The sequence below is a fragment of the Pinus tabuliformis genome, chromosome Q (genome assembly GCF_031772625.1).
Source record: "Pinus tabuliformis cultivar Carrire ecotype Pingquan chromosome Q, CPIR1, whole genome shotgun sequence".
Lineage (NCBI taxonomy): Eukaryota > Viridiplantae > Streptophyta > Pinopsida > Pinales > Pinaceae > Pinus > Pinus tabuliformis.
Window position 1 is genome coordinate 951,749,279 of NC_142296.1, and position 20,620 is coordinate 951,769,898.

General features: G+C 42.6%; 1 protein-coding gene across 2 annotated transcripts in view; it reads right to left on the reverse strand.

Moving 5' to 3' along the window:
• The window catches only part of LOC149222641 (appr-1-p processing enzyme family protein), a 244,138-nt gene that overhangs the window by 61,099 nt on the left and 162,419 nt on the right, over positions 1–20,620 (reverse strand). For both annotated transcript variants that reach the window (XM_089385538.1, XM_089385537.1), the window contains exon 10: positions 6,113–6,180. In XM_089385538.1, the coding sequence (XP_089241664.1) occupies positions 6,113–6,180 (68 nt within the window). The remainder of the gene's footprint in view (positions 1–6,112; positions 6,181–20,620) is intronic.

Sequence of the window (20,620 nt, forward strand, 5' to 3'; positions counted from 1 at the left end):
AGTACTGAAAAATAAATGAGACAACCACACAAAGGACACACTTATTTTTGGACTAAACATCCCCGGAAAAACTCAATGCAGGGAAACCAGTGCAGCAGATTTGAGGGTTTTATTATTAAGCAGATTTCTTAACACAACTAGGGTGCCAAAGCCGGCTCACCCAATAGAAAATAAACCCGGCAGAAGTAGCTCTATCCAGAGACGGATATTTTGGCTAATCCAGCAACTGGATGAACAAACCCCACAAGTCACTGCATTGTCCCCAGCGCTGGGCAGCGATGGCTACTCCAAGCTCTGCGCTGGAACTGCGTCACCTCCTCTAGGAGCTGTGTCACCCTCCCAGTGAGCCTTCCCGGCTCATAAATTCGATATGCCGAACTGTTGCTCTCTCTGCCTCACAAAAACCCCAACGCTTCCTCTAAGTGACTGCGTCAACTCCTCTAGCCTCTGCGTCACCCTATCTAGAGTTGCGTTGTCTCTCCTGGTGCTACTCTGCCTCTCTGCTATGTATTCTCGGCCTTGGACTGAAGTCCCCCTGCCGAACTACCCCTCTCTACGAGATCTCCCCAATCGACTTCCCTCTTGAGAACTTCTCACCTCAAAAAATCGATTTTCTCAGTCTCTTTGTGTCTCTTCTCCAACTGACCCCAAGCCTCCATTTATACTTTTCCTGTTGAGAAATCAATGGTCGTGATCTAATCTCTAATCAACGGCTAAAATTAAATTAGACTTGATCCTCGTCTCTTAGAAGCTTCTCACGCATATTTTCATTAATACCCATTAATATTTTAATTTTCCTAAGTTTAGACTTAGAAACCTCATTTAAAATACTAATTATTTTAATAAAATACAATTCGGGTGGAATTTCACCAAACAATTTCTAGGTCTTGGAGATCTCATGTGTTCTAGCCCCTCCACAAAATTTTGGAGCTAGAGCACATCCGATGCTAACCAAAAATCAACACTCCCTCTCAGCGAGGAATGTGCTCTAGCAATACTTCCCAGTAGAAGTATCACACCAATCCACGACATCGGTCCTCTGTGTTGCTGATGCTCGGTCTGTTGCCCCTCATCCACAACGATGTTGCACTTTGTACGGCTTCCCACGACACTGCCACTGTCACTGCTCCATATGTACTGCAGCTCCCTCTCAATATGTTGCATCATGCTGCCCATAGCACTACCACTACTAACTGTTGCATTGCAACTCAGTTGCTGAGAAATAAGCAACTGAAAAGTCACCCAAAAGCTGACATGTTGGTAAGTCAGGATGCCCTGTGATGCTGAAGGTACCTCTGTTGCTAATCTGTGTTGACCCTCTAATTTTACTGTGTTTTTGTTGTATCTGCTTATTGTTGCAATACTCCACTGCATTGCTTCAGACTCTGGCACTCTAGCTCTGCCATTGTTTCTCCATCATCCCTCGCACCAACTGACTCTTGTCATTCTACTATTGTCATTAAGGGCTACCGTAGCTGTATGTAATCCATGAGTTTTGGCACCTCAAGGATCTTGCCTCATTTGTAGTCCTCCCGACTATAGCTCAATATCGCCCCACCTCTTCTCTAGAGGTGCATGAGCACTCATGGCGCAATCCTCATCATCATCCTCTTTATCAGCTTTCGCTGGAGCAACCTTTGAGTCAGACTTCTCTTCCTTGCCCTTCTTCTGAGGGCACTGTGTGGCGAAATGACCCACTTCTCCACATTTGAAGCATCTGACTTTGGATATGTCCTTTTTCCGTTTTTGTTGCCTTTGCTATCCCGCTAACATGAGAGTTGCATCCTCCTCTTCCTCCTTGACTCTGATCCCTTTGTTGTTGCTTCCCACCTTGGTCAACCGTTTGATTTCTTCATGTCGAAGAGCTGCCTGCATCTCCTCCCAACTAGGAAGAGAAGCCCTACCCAAGATGTTGTGGACAAAGATTTCCCAGTCTTCAGTGACTGCATTCAAGGCAGTCCTGACCATAAATTCAGGATCTGGTGTAGCCCTTACAGGAGTTAGCTAGTCATAGATCCCTTGCAACCTGAGAAGGAAGGGATCGATTTCTTCTCCCTTCTAGATCTGAAAATGTCTCAGCGGACTCTCAAGCAACATCTTCTGCTGAACGGAAGTTCCCTTGTACAAAGTGGCCAAGGCCTCCCACATTTCCCTTGTCGTGTCTTTCTCAACAATATGTAGGATCACATGATCCGTGACCCCGTCCAAGATCATGTACTTTGCTTTTGCCTGAGCCTCCTCATACTTCTTGAGAGGATCAGCATCAACTGGAACAACAACTGTCTTCAAGGCATACTCCTTGATGCGATTTTTATCCAAAACTGTCAAGATCCTGGTCTTCCAAATGACGAAGTTGGATGCTCCATCCAACCTGTACTGATCCCTCAGTCTGTTAACTGCCATCTCTGCTCAAATGAATGTCAAACTGGTTCTCTTCTCCTTCTTTCATTGCTGCCCCAACAAAACTCGGATCTGGATTTCTTTGACACTATAAATCCTCTAAGGAACAAGCTCCCTCTAAATTTCGATTTCCTTCACGGAAATCCTTCTGCCAACCACTGTCGAACCACCCCTCCAATCTCTCTTTGCTACTGCTCAACACTAGATCTAGATTTCTTAGCAAGAAAACTTCTGAGGAACTAATTCCCTCTACTTTGCTTCTACCCCACTAGGTATTGTTCTGCACCAGTAGAATCAGCATCGCACCAGCAACTCCAGATGAAGTCTGTGTTGCACCTCTACCATGGAAACCGAAAAAACGAGACTCAACAATCTCTGCGCTGGCCCAGCAATCACTACGTTAACCTCTGCAACAACAATGTCACCCAATCAGGTTGACACAGGCTCTGCGTGAGCCACCCTTGGTCACTGCGTCACCCCTCCTCTACTCTCTCGGCCAGAAACTAGGTTGTCTCTCGAGACAATTGTCTTTAGCACAGATTTTCCTCTGTCCTTTCGCTGATGGCTTCAGTCCTCCTTGATCTGCAATCGCTCTGATACCATGTGAAAATTTTTGAATCTAACAAACCAAAAATCCTACTGCAGTAAACTGATTTTCATTACCTACTTGTGTTCTTCATTTTAACAAGTTATTTTCAGAAATATTCAGAAAATATTAATGAAAATACATTGTAGCCTACACCACTATACAGATCAAGTATTGAAAAATAAATGAGACATCCACACAAAGGACACACTTATTTTTGGACTAAACGTCTCCAAAAAATCCCAATGCGAGAAAAAAGGTGCAACAAATATGAGGGTTTTAATACTAAGCAGATTTTTTAATACAACTAGGATGCCCAATCCGGCTCACCCAACAAAGCATAAACCTGGCAAAAGTACCTCTATCCGGAGACAGATATTTTGGCGAATCCAGCAACTAGATGAACAAACCCCACAAGTTAGGCATCTTCATAGGAATATTAACTTGACCTTCCATCGTGTGTCCTCTGTCATCTCCTTTTACTCCATGACATTGACACCATCAAATGAGGCGAAACAGTGTTAGTTATGTGCCATGTGCTCAATGGAACTTGAATCTATATATTACACAAGTTTGTTAACCATTTAATTTGCTGAGCCTACAACTTCCCCATTCTCAAATATGGCTTGCTATTTCTTTTTCAGGGGATATAATTCACCACCATACATGTTTTATACAACTTTTAAAGTTGTTTAAAATTAGCAGCTAAGGGATGAATTCCCTTGAATAAAATCTCATTTTCGACTATTCTAGAGTGACTTTCTAAAAATAGAGAGGCATGTCTATCATTTCAAGCATGACTTTCCAAAAATAATAAATCACCTCACTTCAATTGGTAATAAAATATAGATGATGGAAAATCACTTAACTTATCCTTAATCAATCTCAATTCTTCAATTTTTATTTAATCATCGATATTATCATTAATATTATTATTATCACTATTATCATTATGGTACTATAATATAATTTTATCTAAATGGAAATACATGTCACCTTTCCTACTTGGCACTCAATCATGCCACTTCATACCTCTCTCTCTCTCCTTGATGGCACTCGTACCTCTTTCTTTCACTTAATGGATACGTTGCCCTCCTCTTACACTCTCTTACCCGCATTAAAGACTCAGCATAAAAGATTCCTCTTATGCAAACTTTAACGCATAAGTCACTCTCTCTCCTTCAAGGCATGCATACTCCTCTTCATGGCATGAGTTATAAAGTCAAGCATACCTCCTTTATGGCATGAGTTACAAAAGCAAGCGTACCTCCTTAATGGCATGAGTTACGAAGGCATGTGTACCTCCCTAAATGGCATATGTAACTCTACCTCAAGGCATGTGAATTACTCCTCCTTCATGGCTCGAACACCTTGCTCCTCCTATATGTATGTGCCTCTCATCTTCTCTACTTACTCACTTGTGCATTGTGAAAGGAGACTTTGAACTTGTGAAAAAGAGACTTGAAGAGACTAGAGAAGGATTGAGAGGGTGAGAGACAGACTTGGAGAGTAAGAGCAGAACTTGGTGAGCCAAAGTTATTTAGTGTTTGCATCAACTGTTGCTATCAGAGATCTTCAAATTTGGTTGAACTTCTTCATTCGCTCATTGTATTTTGTTTCTCTCCTGAACAATTGATTTCTAATAAAAGAAAAATGTTGCACTAATCATTATCAGGATAATATCGGCGCAAGGAAAAAATCGGAAAAAAATCGTAATAATCAGGAAAAAAATTGGTAATAATCGGGAAAAAATCATTTGGTACAAAAATATTCATTTTTTTCAATTTTTTTAATATCTAAACCATCTACAACATAAAATAAATACATTGACACATAAATATGATAAAAGAACTAATATATAAGATGTTTAATATCATTACTAGTGCTAAAATCACACATGGCAGTGAATCATGTCCCGAATAGTAAGCCCTGACTCCTGAGTCCCAAATCAACCTCAAAATATCAACAAAAAATATAATAATGTATCTCATATCATGAGTCATAATGTCATATATAATGAAATGAACCAAATAACTAAAGTCTAATACTACTGATTTCCTTTGCCCCTCTAGATGTAGATGTCGGTGGAGTTGGCAGGCCGCAGTAGACTATGGAGTCTGCTGTGCTCTAGAAGCTGAAGAACTCGGAGCTATAGGAGGTAGACCACGTCCCCTACTTGTGACAGGAGTAGCTTGGGTCACCTCTTCCTCCTCATATATTAAAAAAAAAAAAAAAAAAAAAAAAAAAAAAAAAAAAAATCCTCGATTTTTTCTAAAGAATTTGGGCAAAAAAAAATTCCGATTACTAAGCGCGATTTTATCTTTTTGTTGAAAATACCGCAATTATACGATAATATCGCGATTTTAACAACACTGAGAAAAATCTGGTTGGGTTTTCCCCTTGTGGGTTCTGTCCTGGTTATTGTACCTAAATTCTGTGTCTCATTGTGTTCTTGGCTGTCTTTTATTTTTCATGTGATTTATATGGCGTATGTTCTATCTATAATTGCTTAACTGATATTGCAGCTTGAAGGAGTTTCATTTTTCTGTAATTGTTTCAGCATAGAACATCAAGTTTCAACAAAACCTCCATAAAGAAATTGAATTCTCCTAATCGTTCATCTCCACACCAACACTCTCGGCTTCAGCGTTAAGAATGAATAAACATCACAGGTTGAGATTACGCATTGGTTACAGTCGCAAAATAATTAAGGGGTCCAAACCCTCCAAGAATGAGGGTTCCCTTTCCTGTTTCAAGGCCATGTTAAAATGAGAATCACAGTTTTATCACAACTTAGAAAAATTTGAATCATGTGTCACCTACCTTACCAATGCAACCATATCAAAACTTTTCAAAGACTTCATAGAATAATTTCCTCCATGCAATGACAGAATAACAAACCATCATACACGAACAGTGTGCATCACAAAACCCCATGTAATGCAAATCAAATCCGAAATCCTATTCAAAGTATCCACATAGGGTTCTCATGTCAACATATGTTTGGGAGTTAAACAGTAAGACTTACCTCAAGTTGGAATAGAAATTTGTACAAGAATGCCATGCATAAATGATAAAATTGATGTTATTCAGCTTATATAAAGATGCATAGAAACAAAATCTTACAATTGCAGAGCTGCTGCAGAGTGAAAATACACAATTGTATAAGGTTTCTGTATCAAAGGTTCGAACTCCTGCACAGGAAAAGCAGCATTTGAATAATGTATTCATGTTGGTGTAAAATCATTCAATAGCAAAGCAGCTAACCCACAAACTACAGAACTAAACAGCTCCTTGAGAAAAGATCAAAGTCATAGAATACAGACACCATGTACTTCTGATTTTCTCAAAGATTAACAGGAAATTTATTCAAGAAGAAAAGGGTAATCTTTCTAAATATCATCAAGCTGTACCTTGTTAGATCAACTTCAAATTCCTAATTTGGCCCTAACCTTGTATAGGCTAAGAGCATAATTTTCCTTCACTGACATGGTATAGGAACGAATAACTATATTTTGATTAGTTACAACTGTTTTCAGTTAAACAAATGCCTTCAACCTACTCAAATTTTTTACATTCGTAAGATCAAAAAATGCATTGGATAGTAATTAGAGAGTAGTTAATGATCTATAAAGTTTAAACAAATTGACAATTTTCTTGCTAATAAATCTTTTTAATGGTTTCCATGGGTTCCAACCCCTTGAAACTGAATAAAGCACTGAAGAAAGTGTTGTTTCATTCGATGCAGGATTCACTCTATTAAACTATAATCTTATCCACATGCTGCTTGCTAGGGAAGAAGACAATCTCAGACCTAGCAATTTTGATAGTGACAAAAAGAAACCTGCAGAAATCCATAAATAAGTGTTAATTTTAGGTTAACATGTTCTTTGCTTAGGACAGTTACTTCAATGATCCATATTAGCCCGATTTCAATTCACAGTAAAACAATATCACATTGACAGTAACTGAAGAAAGAACATAGATGATAAATGCAAGAGACAAGTCAAGACAAAAGAACACATGAAATTGGCTCAAGTCAGGGAAAAACCCCAAGATGGGGAAAACCCTTGATCAAATCTTCTTATTATCAATTATCAAATGTTCAACAAAGAAAGAGAAAGGGAGATAGTACAATAATGACTTGCCAATTTGAAGATCTAACATCACAGCCCTTAGACAAATGGAAGCCCACTCAAAACTGCAATCCTGGCATGAGCTGATGACATACTAGTGAGGAGGGTTGGTCTGGTTAGTGTTGCCTACGGATCATTGTTGTCCCTTCTAACTGCTCCAAAACTCCTCTTCTTAACTGTGGCTTTGCCTGACATGCAAGGTGTTTCCCTTCGCTGGCCCTTAGGACTGGCTGACCCCCTTATCTAGGCTATTACAGACCTGCGGCCCTACCTGAGGCAATAGATCAGAAGTGAGGCCTCACAAGAAGAGAATTTCTCCCTTAAGTTAGCCCAGAAACAATTGCACAAACTCGGCCTGCCTTTCTGCTCCTGAACTCGCACCTGCAAGGGCAAATTTACTCATACAAAAGAGTCCAAATTTTCCTTAAGACCTGCAGCTGTCCATCTGAAGAATCTCAGCCCTGATGCAGAAGAAAAACCCAAAAGCAAACAACCCTTCATCCTCCTCCAAGAACTCTGTTATGAATTAAATATTCATAAATAAGATATACATAGGTTTTAATAAAAAATATTAAAATATTAATAATTTATAAATAACTTAACATTAAGCTAGTTAATTAAGTTAGTTAAAGGACATGAGTCAAAGAGACATGTCTCTTCATTGGCATGGCCATTCAACTACTATATATGGAGAACCGCCATTGCCATGTACATCATCATTCACTGTTTTAATAAATATATTCAATTCAATTGTGAATTACAGTCTCCGCGTACAGTTTACTCCTCTCTTTTTACTCCAGTGGTATCAGAGCCACCCCCTTCTGGCCAGCACCACACCTTCCTGTGGACCGCTGGCCCTGCAGGCCTCCACATTCATCACTGCCATTCCACCGTTGCCAGCCGAACTCTGCTCTTCGCGTCCTAGGTCAGCCCGGCCGTCCACACTACCATACTCGCTCAACCACACATCCTCACTGCCTATCCACTGCCATACGCTAAACAATACACGATACACCAGGCACTGCGTCCGTACCTGCAACCACAGAAAAAAGGGGTCAAGCATCGGATATAGCGTACATCGCCAGGCAATGGTTCGGGACAAACAGCGTGACCGAAGAGTCACACACAACCGTGTCACTAGGTTGTTAGTCGCCGGCTCAGGTCAAACATTGTGACCGACAATCATACCCGGTCACGTAATCACAGGATTACACTCAAGGTCACGGGATTACGTAGTCATAATTTAACCAAGTATTTAACAATTAAATTGTTATACTATATAATTTAATTAATTTAAAAAAAAATATATATATATATAAATAGATATTTTTTATTTAAAAAAAAAAAGTATATATATATATAATAAAAAATAAGAATAAAAATTATTATTAATAAAAATTGGGTCCACTAGGAAGAAAAAGAACAAGATTGGTCATGATGATAATTCAAAAAAAATTCAAGAACTCTACAGGTTGCGGAAACGCCTTGAAGATGTCAAAAGGAAGCAAGACGATTTTGGGAAGACTCAAAACGACATGGCAAAGAATATCTGAGACATAAAAGACACATGGTGAGACAATCTAATAAAGGAGCCAATCCACCTTCAACCACGCAAAGTCACCGAACCCTGGAAGGAGAAAATTAGCTAGATCAAGAGTTCCGGATGCACGAAAAGTTGCGAATTCCGTAAATACACTTTGAAGGAAGCTAGTACTATACCAAATCTTCCGAAAGGAACCATCTTAAAATCAAAAATGAATTACCTAACTACGATGGTAAGAACTATAAAGGCTTCGTCATATGAGTAAATAAGATGGATGCCATTTTCTTAGGAACCCCCCACTCGGCGAGCAAGAAAGGGTCATGACTGCATCCAACTACCTAGAAGCAAGAGCGTAACAATTGGTTTTTGTGGTGGTCGTCTAAATGTACAAGTTGCTCATTCAATTAGCAAAACTTTAAAACTACCCTGCCAAAAAGGTTTCATGACGAGGAGGAGGATGATATCTACGAGAGATTCGTTCACCTGAAACAAAAAGGATCAGTGAGTGAATACACTCATGAATGGGTAGTATTAGCAATAAGGCAGAGAGGGTTCTCAAATGAAGAGTTGTTAAAAATGTATCGTTGTGGCATTAAAGATTCATTCGCGAAGAATTAAAATTGCATAAACCCAAAACCATTGAAGAGGCCAGACACGCAACTACAATTATCGAGCGGAAATATAAACTCCACAAGGCACCATATGCCAGTAACAAGAGAACTAACAACTATTCAAAGGGGAAGTCAAGTAAACCATCGTTAGAGAACACTAGCAAATACATTCCACCACCAATGCGCAATGAAGGGAAACAACAGTCTAGTGTTGAAAGGAAAAAATAAGGGAAACGCTGGAAATGCAGAGACAAGTATTACGCAGGACACAAATGCACAACGCAAAAATTGTACAATTGCGAACTACTTTAATGAACTACTTTTGGTGATTTGTTGAATACGTGCTTAGGAGTATTCAGATGGAGACCTCTATTTATATAAGATGGAGAGGGGTATCACATGTCTAAATAACCCCATGCTAACCTTGATAATTTGCACATGAGAGAGCATAAATTCAAAAACACGTTTCTTCTTATCCAAATTTAATGATCTTTAGGTCGATTTTGGTCCTCTTGAAAAGAGGAATTCAATGCAATAACCATCTCCATCAAATGAGCTGACCAAAGTGGAATTTGGCCCTAGTTTCCAAGTTTAACACTCCCTCTCAACTAGCGAGAATACCACTTGTCAATCCGTCCATCATCATGCCATCCTGTCATCATGTACCATCTCTGCATCTCGTCTCTACTCTGCTGAACACTAATATAGATAATGAAGAAGAATTGATCGAGAGTGAGTCACAAGACCTTATCACTCTCCACTAACAAAATTCAGTCCAAGGGTAGAACCCCCAATCAAGTTGGTTAACACCATGCATCATAGACATAGAGAGTATGGCAATACACGATGCGTCCATCTATAGTGCTATGGTCATTATCCACTTTTCCCAACTAATTGCCCAGATGAGAGGTACTTCCCATGTGTCCCGGACTACATGGGTAGGATGATGTTACATCAAGAAAAGAATAAATCATTATGCGTCCATCTGTAGTGCTATGGTCCCTATCCATTTTTCCCAACTCATTGGCCAAATGAGAGGTACTTCCCATGTGTCCCGGGCTACATGGGTAGGATGATGTTGGGGCAACAACAGGGAAAGAATAAACCACATCATGCTCACAACCACACGTAGGGAAAGGATAAACCACATCCTACAGTCACATGTCACAACCATCGTAGGGAAGGGATAAACCACATCCTACGCACATGCAAACCATCAAGAGTAGGGAAAGGATGAACTGTGTCCTACATACATGCCAACCAATAATCGTAGGAAGGAACCTACACGTGGGGAAAGGAAGAACCACGTCCCACCAACATGTCATCCATCGATCGTAGGGAATGAGCATCCTACATGTGGGGAAAGGATGTACCACGTACCAACGACATGTCCACATGTGACAACCGACAGCTGCCTATATGCATCTCTCACTGGGATTTCCGCAGGAGAGGGTAAACCACTTATCTTACCCATATGCCATTGGAGAAGGTGAACCACTCATCCTATGCATATCTCATCAACCGTAGGGGAAGGTGAACCACTCACCCTACACATGTCAACCATCATAAGGGAAGGTGAACCACTCACCCTATGGGGTATCACAGTGGAAGGTGAACCACTCACCCTGTATACATCGTACCTATAGGGGAAGGTGAACCACTCACCCTATGGTCGCACATAGCTTAAGTACCTGAGGCCCTCAAGAGCTCCTAGAGCTCAATGTTCAATTGGGATCCTCCTAGTAGGATCTCTCCACGACTCCCAGCCTTCCTCTGAAGAAAGGTAATCTTGAACTTACCAAGAGGCTATGTAAGGATGACAGTAATATATCCAACCAACAATGATGGAGCTTGGTAGCTCTCTAATGTACCATATTAAAATAAAGTGGTGCCTAATACATGGAGTGATCATGGAACATGGATTCTCTGAAGAATATCGGAATATCGCAATATACAACGTTGATTACTAGCACGTGCTCAAATGGCTCACTGAAGAGATTCTTCAACAGAAATGGCTTCATAATAAGCCATGCTTGTTGCTTTATACAATCAACCGCAATGGAGCTCCTAGAGCAATAGACTTCAGTCAGTGATTCATCCACAAAATAAAGGTGCATCTCAGGAAATACAACACTTAAATGTGTTTTTCCCATTCACCTATGATATTCCCACTTAGCAATAATGCTAAGCGAAATATCAATCTTGCCCAATTTTTCCTTATTTCATGTTTGCACTTAAAAGATGTGCGTTCAGAGGTCCCACATGAATTTTGGGAATAAGTGGGGACCCAAACATTACGAAGGAAGGAAAATATTGCGGCTCTAGTAGAGTGTGGGGGCCACCCCATGGAGAATTACGGCCCACATATGGAAGACACTCTCATTGGAGTGAAGTTGGTGGGGAAAGTCTAGCTGGGCCCACATGAGCATCTTGGAGGCTCTTTGAAAAATAGAGCACGAGGCACTCATTTTGGTCATTCATTCATCTATCATTTCAAAGATTGTCTCTTGACATAGCATGCTTGAGCAGGAGCCAAGTCTGCATGTGTTTTTCAGCACACGGGTGTTTCCGAGAGGAGATCCCAGCCCTTGCTTCGATGGATCAAGTGCCAACCCAAGGAGGGAGTTCTCCTTAGTCCCGAACCATACTAGCAACAGCGAGGTTGTACTACAATAGAGGGGAAGCTATAGCAGCGCAGGGACTGCGCAGTATTCGGTAGAGTCACTCCTGGAGATTAAGGAGTGAGTGGAGTTTGAGGTGGAGACTTGGAGGCAAGGCCTGGGGAGCCTTCTAAAGGGATGGCAGGCATTTTTGCGGCATTTAGCAACATATTCTACAGGTGGGTTGATTTTCCCAACAACAGAGCGACTCAAGCCAAAGAGGGTCGAATTTCCAGGGTCAAGCTTTGGCCAAACCCTTCGTGGGTTATTCTAGGTTTATTGAGGAGAGGCCGAGATTAATTTCCCGGAATTTTCTTAGCAGTGGAAAGGGCCCTAGCAGTAGATCCTTTCAGGAAACAGCACATTTCTAGGCAGTTTCAGCGCAGAGCCAAGGCAGCGTAGTGATTGAGCAAAGGAGGGTGTCCAACATTTCACTTAGGACTTTGCTAGCTTGCCTTGAGCAAGCCCAGGTGCATTCTTTCCAGCACCTTTATTGTACACTCATGTTCATTAATAAAATGGCTCAGCAGCGCAATTTTTGGTGTCAACTGGTGTTCTGATTGCATGTTTTTGTTTGTGTGAATTTTATGTCTATTGCATGCCTGATATTTACTGTAAAATTTCCTTAGGGATATTACAGTGGTATCAGAGCATGATTTTGGCTTCTGGGTCTAAATCACACAAATGCTCAAGTGCTATTGTGGAATAGAATTCCAGAGGCTAAAACACTAGTCCCACATTATACTCGGTTTGAACTTATGCCCAAAAATGTCTTAGCAGGAGAAATTTGAAAATGTTACTAAGAGCATCGAGAGACTGGCGGGGGTTATTGAAGAGTGGTTGTCAGCAAGGGCAGCAAGAAGAAACAGTAGTTGCCAACCTGTAGATGAAGGAAATAAGAGGAGCATGATTGTTGAACGTAACACTACTAGCAATACTGCAGAGAAGAAGATGGGGGCGCAGGTAGTGACGAGATGAGAGAGAACATACCCCTGGAGGAGGGAATTCATCTAGATACGTTCCAGACGGTTGAGCATGAGGATACACCTAGTGTGACACAGAAGTCACCACTGTTGGAGTTTCATTTGGTAGCCTCAGTAAACAGATTGGAGGAGACAGTTAAGCACACATCCATTGATGAGGTATCCATTGATGAGGCATCCCAGTCTATGACAGAGCTTCAAAACGGCAGCCACCTACAACTAACTAATGGGCATGCCTTGCATGTTGGGTTGTCTATGGAGGAGCAGTTGGAGGCTTATGTCGAGCCGATGACGGAGGAGGATGTGCAGCCATCCTTTGGACTAGCCATTGATGAGGGGCAACATAGAGACCACATGTTGGGATTCCAGCACAGTTCGCTTCCGAGGCGCACTGACAAGATATACAACGTTATCATCCCACCCCTACGCATTGGATTGAGATAGGCGGAGTTGTCTAGACATACCGAAGGGGCTGACAAGGTTAGCAACACTATTGGGTCACCCTTTCGCATTGGAGAGAGGGAGACGAAGCTACCTAGTCAGATCTCATGTGTTGACCTGGATAGCGGGATGAGAAGATCGATGTTGCACAAGGTGTAACATCCGCATGTCGGGGTTGTTCTATGTGCGAGAGTTCGTGCATTCGATCCCTCTCTTGGAGTTGAAAGGCGAGAGATTCTGAGTTGGTACCCAGTGGAGTGGACTAGACTCATGGATATGGTCATAGTATGGAGTAAAGCTCAGTGGGAGCTCTTAGACACCGAGGGCACTAGGGGCCCAGGTTGGCATGGGGATCCAGGCGGAGCTACCTATCTGATATCATACATGCGGGATGGCTATGGCATTGATGAGGTAGTCGAACCAATGACTGAGCACATACATTCCCTAGCGGAATTCCAATCGGCATTAGCAAACAGGCAGTTTGTGAGCAAGCTCCATGGATTGTATTGGCATGTTGGTTGCGCATGGGATTGCAAGATGACTATCATTCTCTAGCAAGAGCTGGTGGGAGGAGGTGGCGTGGGTAGGCCACCAGACTAGACATTGTATGGAGACCATGTTCTCCGATTGGGGTATTAGGAACAGGAGTCATCAAGGATCGACATAGCAAAGATATCCCGTCTAACAAGTGTGGAGTTAGGCCGCTCAGGATTACCAGGGCAGATGAGGAGGTGTAGATCACTTCGTGGCAGGGGTACTAGCAGCGTGATGGTTGCATGGGCACATATGGGATTATGGCACATGGGGGCATGGAATTGAATGTTGGTATCCATAGGTGCATGGAGTTGTGTCACGGAGTTCAGTGCTATGCAAAGGAGTGTAGGCCTACATACTTGTGTGCAGCTGAGCAAGATGATGCACAACAGGTTGTCAGATATCCTGACGAGGGCATCAGGCACACCATTGGGTTTGGAACTCTCAGATTTGGAGAGCGATTTGATCACAGGGCCGACTGTGAGCTTCCATTTATTACTCTCCAGCATTCCACACTGACACAGGGGACTTGGATATCATCTCTTGATGCTCTCATCATGAGCAACAAAACCCATGAGGTTCGTCTCAAACAGTTGGATGGGACACAATGCACTGGGAGAGAGGCTTTCCAGTTGTGGCATATGGTCAGGACGCGAGTTGGTGGATGCGGGCTCGGGGGCAATCCAATCTCCTATAGAGGTAGCACTTGCACCACCATTGAACCCACACTCAAGGTGACACATGATCCTCTTTTGGTGAGACATTCTGAGGTGTCCCTGGAGCATCTTCAAGTGGATGTTTAGACTCTGGGTAGTATTGGGTAGCACTTTTAGGAGGCAGGATGACAGATCCCACTATGGTATGGCCAGCACAAGACCTTGTCGCATGCACCAAATTAGTTCGTGATGTATGGAGTTCACATATTGATTACACGGAAGGACCTAAGATGTGGTATAGGTTAGTTCCATTAGCTATCAGGACTATGCCACAATCGTTTTGGTTGTGGGATTCAGGGTTTGGTTCGTCGATTGGACACTCTGCTTCGTGGTGAGTGGGATCAGGATAGGGGATGACCCAGCTCACCCTTGGTTTGACATGTTGGTGAGCGTTGAGACCTTGATCGTATGGCAAGGATGGTTTTCCTTGTTATCGCTACGGATCATGGTGAGTGTTGGCTGGGTAAAGGGTGACATCATGGAGGTACTTGGTCTAGATGCATTGGGACTCCATAGATGTTTTGCCATCAGGTCTCAGGAGAGGTGGATACAACTTGAGCATGAGGGGAGACAGTCGTGATCAGAGTTGCGCATCAACAGCATAGTGGCACCCATTCTAAACTAGCGTGGGATCCGAGCATCATGGGACTTGGCAGTACAATTACCCTTGGGGATGAGTTGATCTCTACAGGGGAATATCATTTAGATCTTCCATTGGGTTTCGGTGACTCGTTGATGGCATGGGGGACTTCATTAGCATGGCAGGTGGGCCAGCAAGATGATATCAAGAGAAGCTCACGTGAGTGAGACGCTATCTCTGCAAGGATTGAGTGGTATCTTCGAGAGTATACTCCTGGAGTGCATGGAAGCCTACGTGGTAGGGCAACTTCATGAAGCGTTAGGCATAGTGCCACATTATCATGATCCCATACTCATTTATATTATACAGGGGACTTCTGGTACTTATACCAAGCAGGATAATGAGTGGAGCGAGGGGAGCTTCAGGTGGGGCAGGATGGCTTGGGATCCTGGTATTGAGGGATTCTTTCATGTCAAGGTAGTGCAGAGGTCAAGGACGAATCAGTGGCGCATCTAGGACCCTGGCAAGTGTCTGCAGTGATAATGGGGAGCAACAACTAGAGAAAGTGTTGTTCGGTAGTTGCTTGAGGACAAGCAACATTTTGGAGGGGAGGACTGTGATATTCCCACTTACCAATATTGCTAGGGAAATATCAAACTTGCCCAATTTTGTCTTATTTCATGTTTGCACTTAGGAGATGTGGGTTCAGAGGTCCCACATGAATTTTGGAATTAAGTGGGAGCCCAAACATTAGGAAGGAAGGGAAATATTGTGGCTCTAGTGGAATGTGGGGGCCACCCCATGAAGAATTATAGCCCACATGTGGAAGACACTCTCATTGGAGTGAAGTTGGTGGGGAAAGTCGAGCTGGGCCCACATGGGTATCTTGGAGGCTCTTTGATAAATAGAGAAAGAGGCACTCATTTTCATCATTCATTCATCTATCATTTCAAAAATTGTCTCTTGACATAGCATGGTTGAGTAGGAGCCAAGTTTGCATGTGTTGTTCAGCACACGGGTGTTTTCGAGCAGAGATCCCAGCCCTTGCTTCGGTGGACTGCGAGTGCCAACCCAAGGAGGGAGTTCTACTTAATCCCAAACCATACCAGCAACAGTGAGGTCATACTACAGTAGAGGGGAATCTACAGCAGCGTGTGAAAATTTCTCAATCTAACACATCCAAGATCCCTACTGCATTATCTAGTTTATTATCTCCTACTTGTTCTTTCCACTAACAAGTTATTTATTAATATAAATACCAAAATAAATACAAATGTAACCTTCACACATATACTGATCAACAGCGCTGGCCCTCCAAGCCTCCGCATCAGGTCTACATTAGCTCTGGCTACCTCTACGTTAGCCCAGGCTGCCTCTCCGTTGTCTCTCTGTCACTCTCTATGCTACGTATTCTCGGCCTTCTGCTGAACTACCCCACTGCAACAGATCACTAACTCGATTTCTCAGCAAACCCTGCCCAGAAAATCGAATTGACTGATCAACTTGGTGTACCTCCAACCAATGTTGCACGAAGCGGGGACGAAACAGAGGGACGTTTTTTGGAAGCGGGGACACGGAAGCGTCATTTTCCAAAAATATAGGAAGCAAAGCATCTGCTATATATATATATATATTTTATTTTTTTGCATTTATACTCAAAACAAACATCCCAAATACCAAATTAGTTGTAGAAGACATGAAAACATGCATATTTTTGCATAATCAAGATAGATATAGCATCCATTGTAGATTAATGATTAATTATTCGAGCATCAACCATCTAGAATCTAGATTTTTCTCCTCGTCTAGCCTTTGCCTCTACCTCGATTGTCTAGGGATATTAGTCAACATTGCCCAATTTTGATCAAGCTACCTAATCCAAGACTTAAAATATGGTAGAAAAAGCTTAACATGCTTAATCGATGATTTTGACTTGATTGAAAGGTAATTTTTTGCTAAGGGCGTGACAAAGGAGTTCAACAATTAACACCACCAACACTAGGGTACATATAGGGCTTGGTGCTCTTGATTAAATGCTAATCGCATACCTTCATACTTGATATAATCTAATGAAATGCCACAATCCCATTGATCCCGAATTCCTGAAAACTGTTAAGTCTGCTGAATTTTGAATAGGATATGAAGTTCTATTTTCTCCATATGAAGTCCAATGAGGCTGGAACCACTCTCAAACATCCTAAGTCATTTCATGGTAATGTTAAAAATTTAAGTAAAAGTGACATTCTCAGGATTCAAATGAAAAATAAAGGAGAATGTCACTTTTACTTTAAGAATTTAACATTACCATGTCACTTTTTTCATATTTTTTTTGCTATATATATATATATATATTGCATTTTTTAATAATTTTTTCCGGAAGCTTGACGCTTCGTACGGCCGAAGCGCCGTCCGAAACGCATTTCGGGTAGACGCTTCCTGAAATTTCCAGGAAGCGCCGAAACGCGTTTCAATTTTTCCGAAGTGCGTTTTGGGAGGCGCTTCCCCCACGCATCCGTACGGACCGCGTTTCGGGGGTTAGATCTGGGGAAGGACATTTCCTGCAACATTGCCTCCAACTAACCCTCAAGCCTCCTCTTATACTTTTCCTGCTGACGATTCACCAGCCAAGATTAAGTCCCTAATCAACGGCTAAGATTAGATCTGGCTTGATCCGCATTATTTAGAACTTTCTCACCCATATTATATTAATACACATTAATATTTTAATTTTCCTAAGTTTAGACTTAGGAACCCCATTAAAAATATTAATTATTTTAATATCTCTTCATCCGAGTGGAATTTCCCCAAATGATTTCTCGGTTTTCGAGATCTCATGTGCCTTAGCCTCTCCAACAATTTTCATGGCTAAAGCACATCCGATGCTACTAAAAATCAACACTCCGGCTTAGCGAGGAATGTACTCTAATAATGCTTCACTATGGAAACATCACACTAATCCTCCGCACCGGTACCTGTGTTGATGCTCAGCTTGTTGCCTCACATCCTCTGCACTGCTACTCCCTGTACTGTTACCCATGACACTACCACTGCCACTGCTACATCTGTATTGCAGCACCCTCTCAATATGTTGCCCATGTTGCCCCTAGCACTGCCACTGCTAACTGTTGCACTGCAACTCAGTTTCCGAGAAGTAAGTAATTGTCTTCTCCCAAAAACTAACATCCTGGTCAGTCTGGAAGCCCCGTGATGTTGAAGCTACCACAGCTACTATCCTATGCTCCCTCTGTTGCCACTACACTACTGCAAACACCTTTGTGCCTCTCGCACTGCTGTAACTTCTGTTGCGCTGCTACAAACTTCTGCACTCTAACCCTGCCTTGCCGCTTTTCCACACTTTGCTCCACCCGACACCTGTCGTCATGCTACTGTCGTTAAGGACTCCCATAGCCGAATTTGATCCAAGATTTTAGACACCTCAAGGATCTTGCCCCTAGCATGTGGTCCTCCTGACTATAACTCAATGTCTCCCCACCTCTTCTCTAGAGGTGCATGAGCACTCATGGCACAATCGTCATCAGTGTCGACAACCTGCTCCATCTTTGCTGGAGCTGCCATTGAGTCGGAAGCCTCTCCCTTGCTTTTCTTCCTGGGACACTGGGATGCATAATGTCCCAACTCCCGACAATGGAAGCACTTAACCTTGGAGATGTCTTTCTACTTCCTCTTATGTAGCCCCTGTTGTTCCGCAGATGCGAGAGTTGCATCCTCCTCCTCTTTCTTGACTCGAACTCCCTTACCACTACTCCCCACCTTGGTCATCCTCCTGATCTCTTCCTGTCGAAGCACTGCCCACATCTCCCAACCAGGAAGAGTAGCCCTGCCCAAAATTCTTTGGACAAATGTTTCCCACTCCTCGGAGACTGCATTCAGGGCAATCCTGACCATAAACTCTGGATCTGATGTAGACCCCACGGAAGTAAGTTGGACCCGAATTTCTTGCAACCTGAGGAGCAAGGGATCTATCTCCTCTCCCTTCTGCATCTGATATGACCTTAACCGATTCTCCAATAGCATCTTCCATTGCACGGAAGAGCCCTGGTATAAGGTGGTCAAGGTGTCCCACATCTCCTTTGTTGTGTTCTTCTCAGCAATATGTGATATGACATGATCTTTGACCCCATCTAGGATCATGCACTTCGCCCTCGACATCGCCCTCTCGTACTTCTCATTCTCAGGAAGGTCAACTGGAGTAGCCACTACTTCAAGGCATAGTCCTTGATGCGATGTCGATGCAGGACTGCCAAGATCCTAGCTTTCCAAATGACAAAGTTGGAAGCCCCATCCAATCTGTCCTGATCTCTCGGTCCGTTCACTGCCATTTCAGCGCCTCTAAGTCTCGACTCCCCTCCTGGAAATCTCCCTCTGAGCCCTGATTTCCCTCTAGGAAACCCTTTGGCCAGTTGTCGAACCGCTCCTCTCCAATCCTCCTTGCAACTACAACTCGGATCTGGATTCCTTGGCTAGAAATCCATTGAGGTAGTGATTACCTATACCTTGGTTCCGACTCCTTAGACATTGTTCTATATGGAAAGAAACAGCGTCCCACCAGCTCCTCAAATCACAATCTGCATAGCTCCCTTAGCCCCGACAAATGAAGAAACTAAGCCCCTCTGACTCTGTGCAATCACAATGAGAGATGGATCAGCTCCTCCTGGCCACAGCGTCAATCCTTCCTGCCTGAGAAAGATGACCAGCACTGCGTAGGCTTGATCTTCCCCCCTTCTTCCTCTGCGTTGGCCCTCCTTTGGCTCGAAATGCTGACACAGGCTCTGCATGAGCCTCTACATCACCGTCCAAGCATTGTGTCACCTCTTCTCTTGTTGCTTTAGCTTTGGAACATCGTTGCCTCTTGGGACAGCTGCTTCTGCTACAAATTTTTCAGATTTTTACTACTGGCGTCTTCAGTCCTCCTGTGATCTGCAATTGCTTTGATACCATGTGAAAAATTTTGAATCTAACACATCAAAAAACCCTACTGCATTATCTGGTTTATCATCTCCTACTTGTTTTCCATTAACAAGGTATTTATTAATATAAGGATTGAAATAAACACAAATGCAGCAAGGTATTTATTAATATAAATATCAAAATAAACACAAATTCAGTCTTCACACGTATATAGATCAACAACTGAAATAATTGAGACTACACAAGGGACATCGTTATTTTTTGAAAATTGTCCCTGGAAAAACCCAATGCGGGAAAACCAGTGTAGCAGATATGAGGGTTTTATTATTATTATACACTTTTCTGAATACAACTAGGGTGTCAGAAATGGCTCACCCTTCAGACATTTTCCTTGGCAGAAGTACCTTGCTTCGGAGACAAATATTCTAGCTGATCAGCAACCGGATGATGAGCCCCACAATGACTTCGATTGTTCCTCAGCTAGACAGCGAAAGCTGCTCC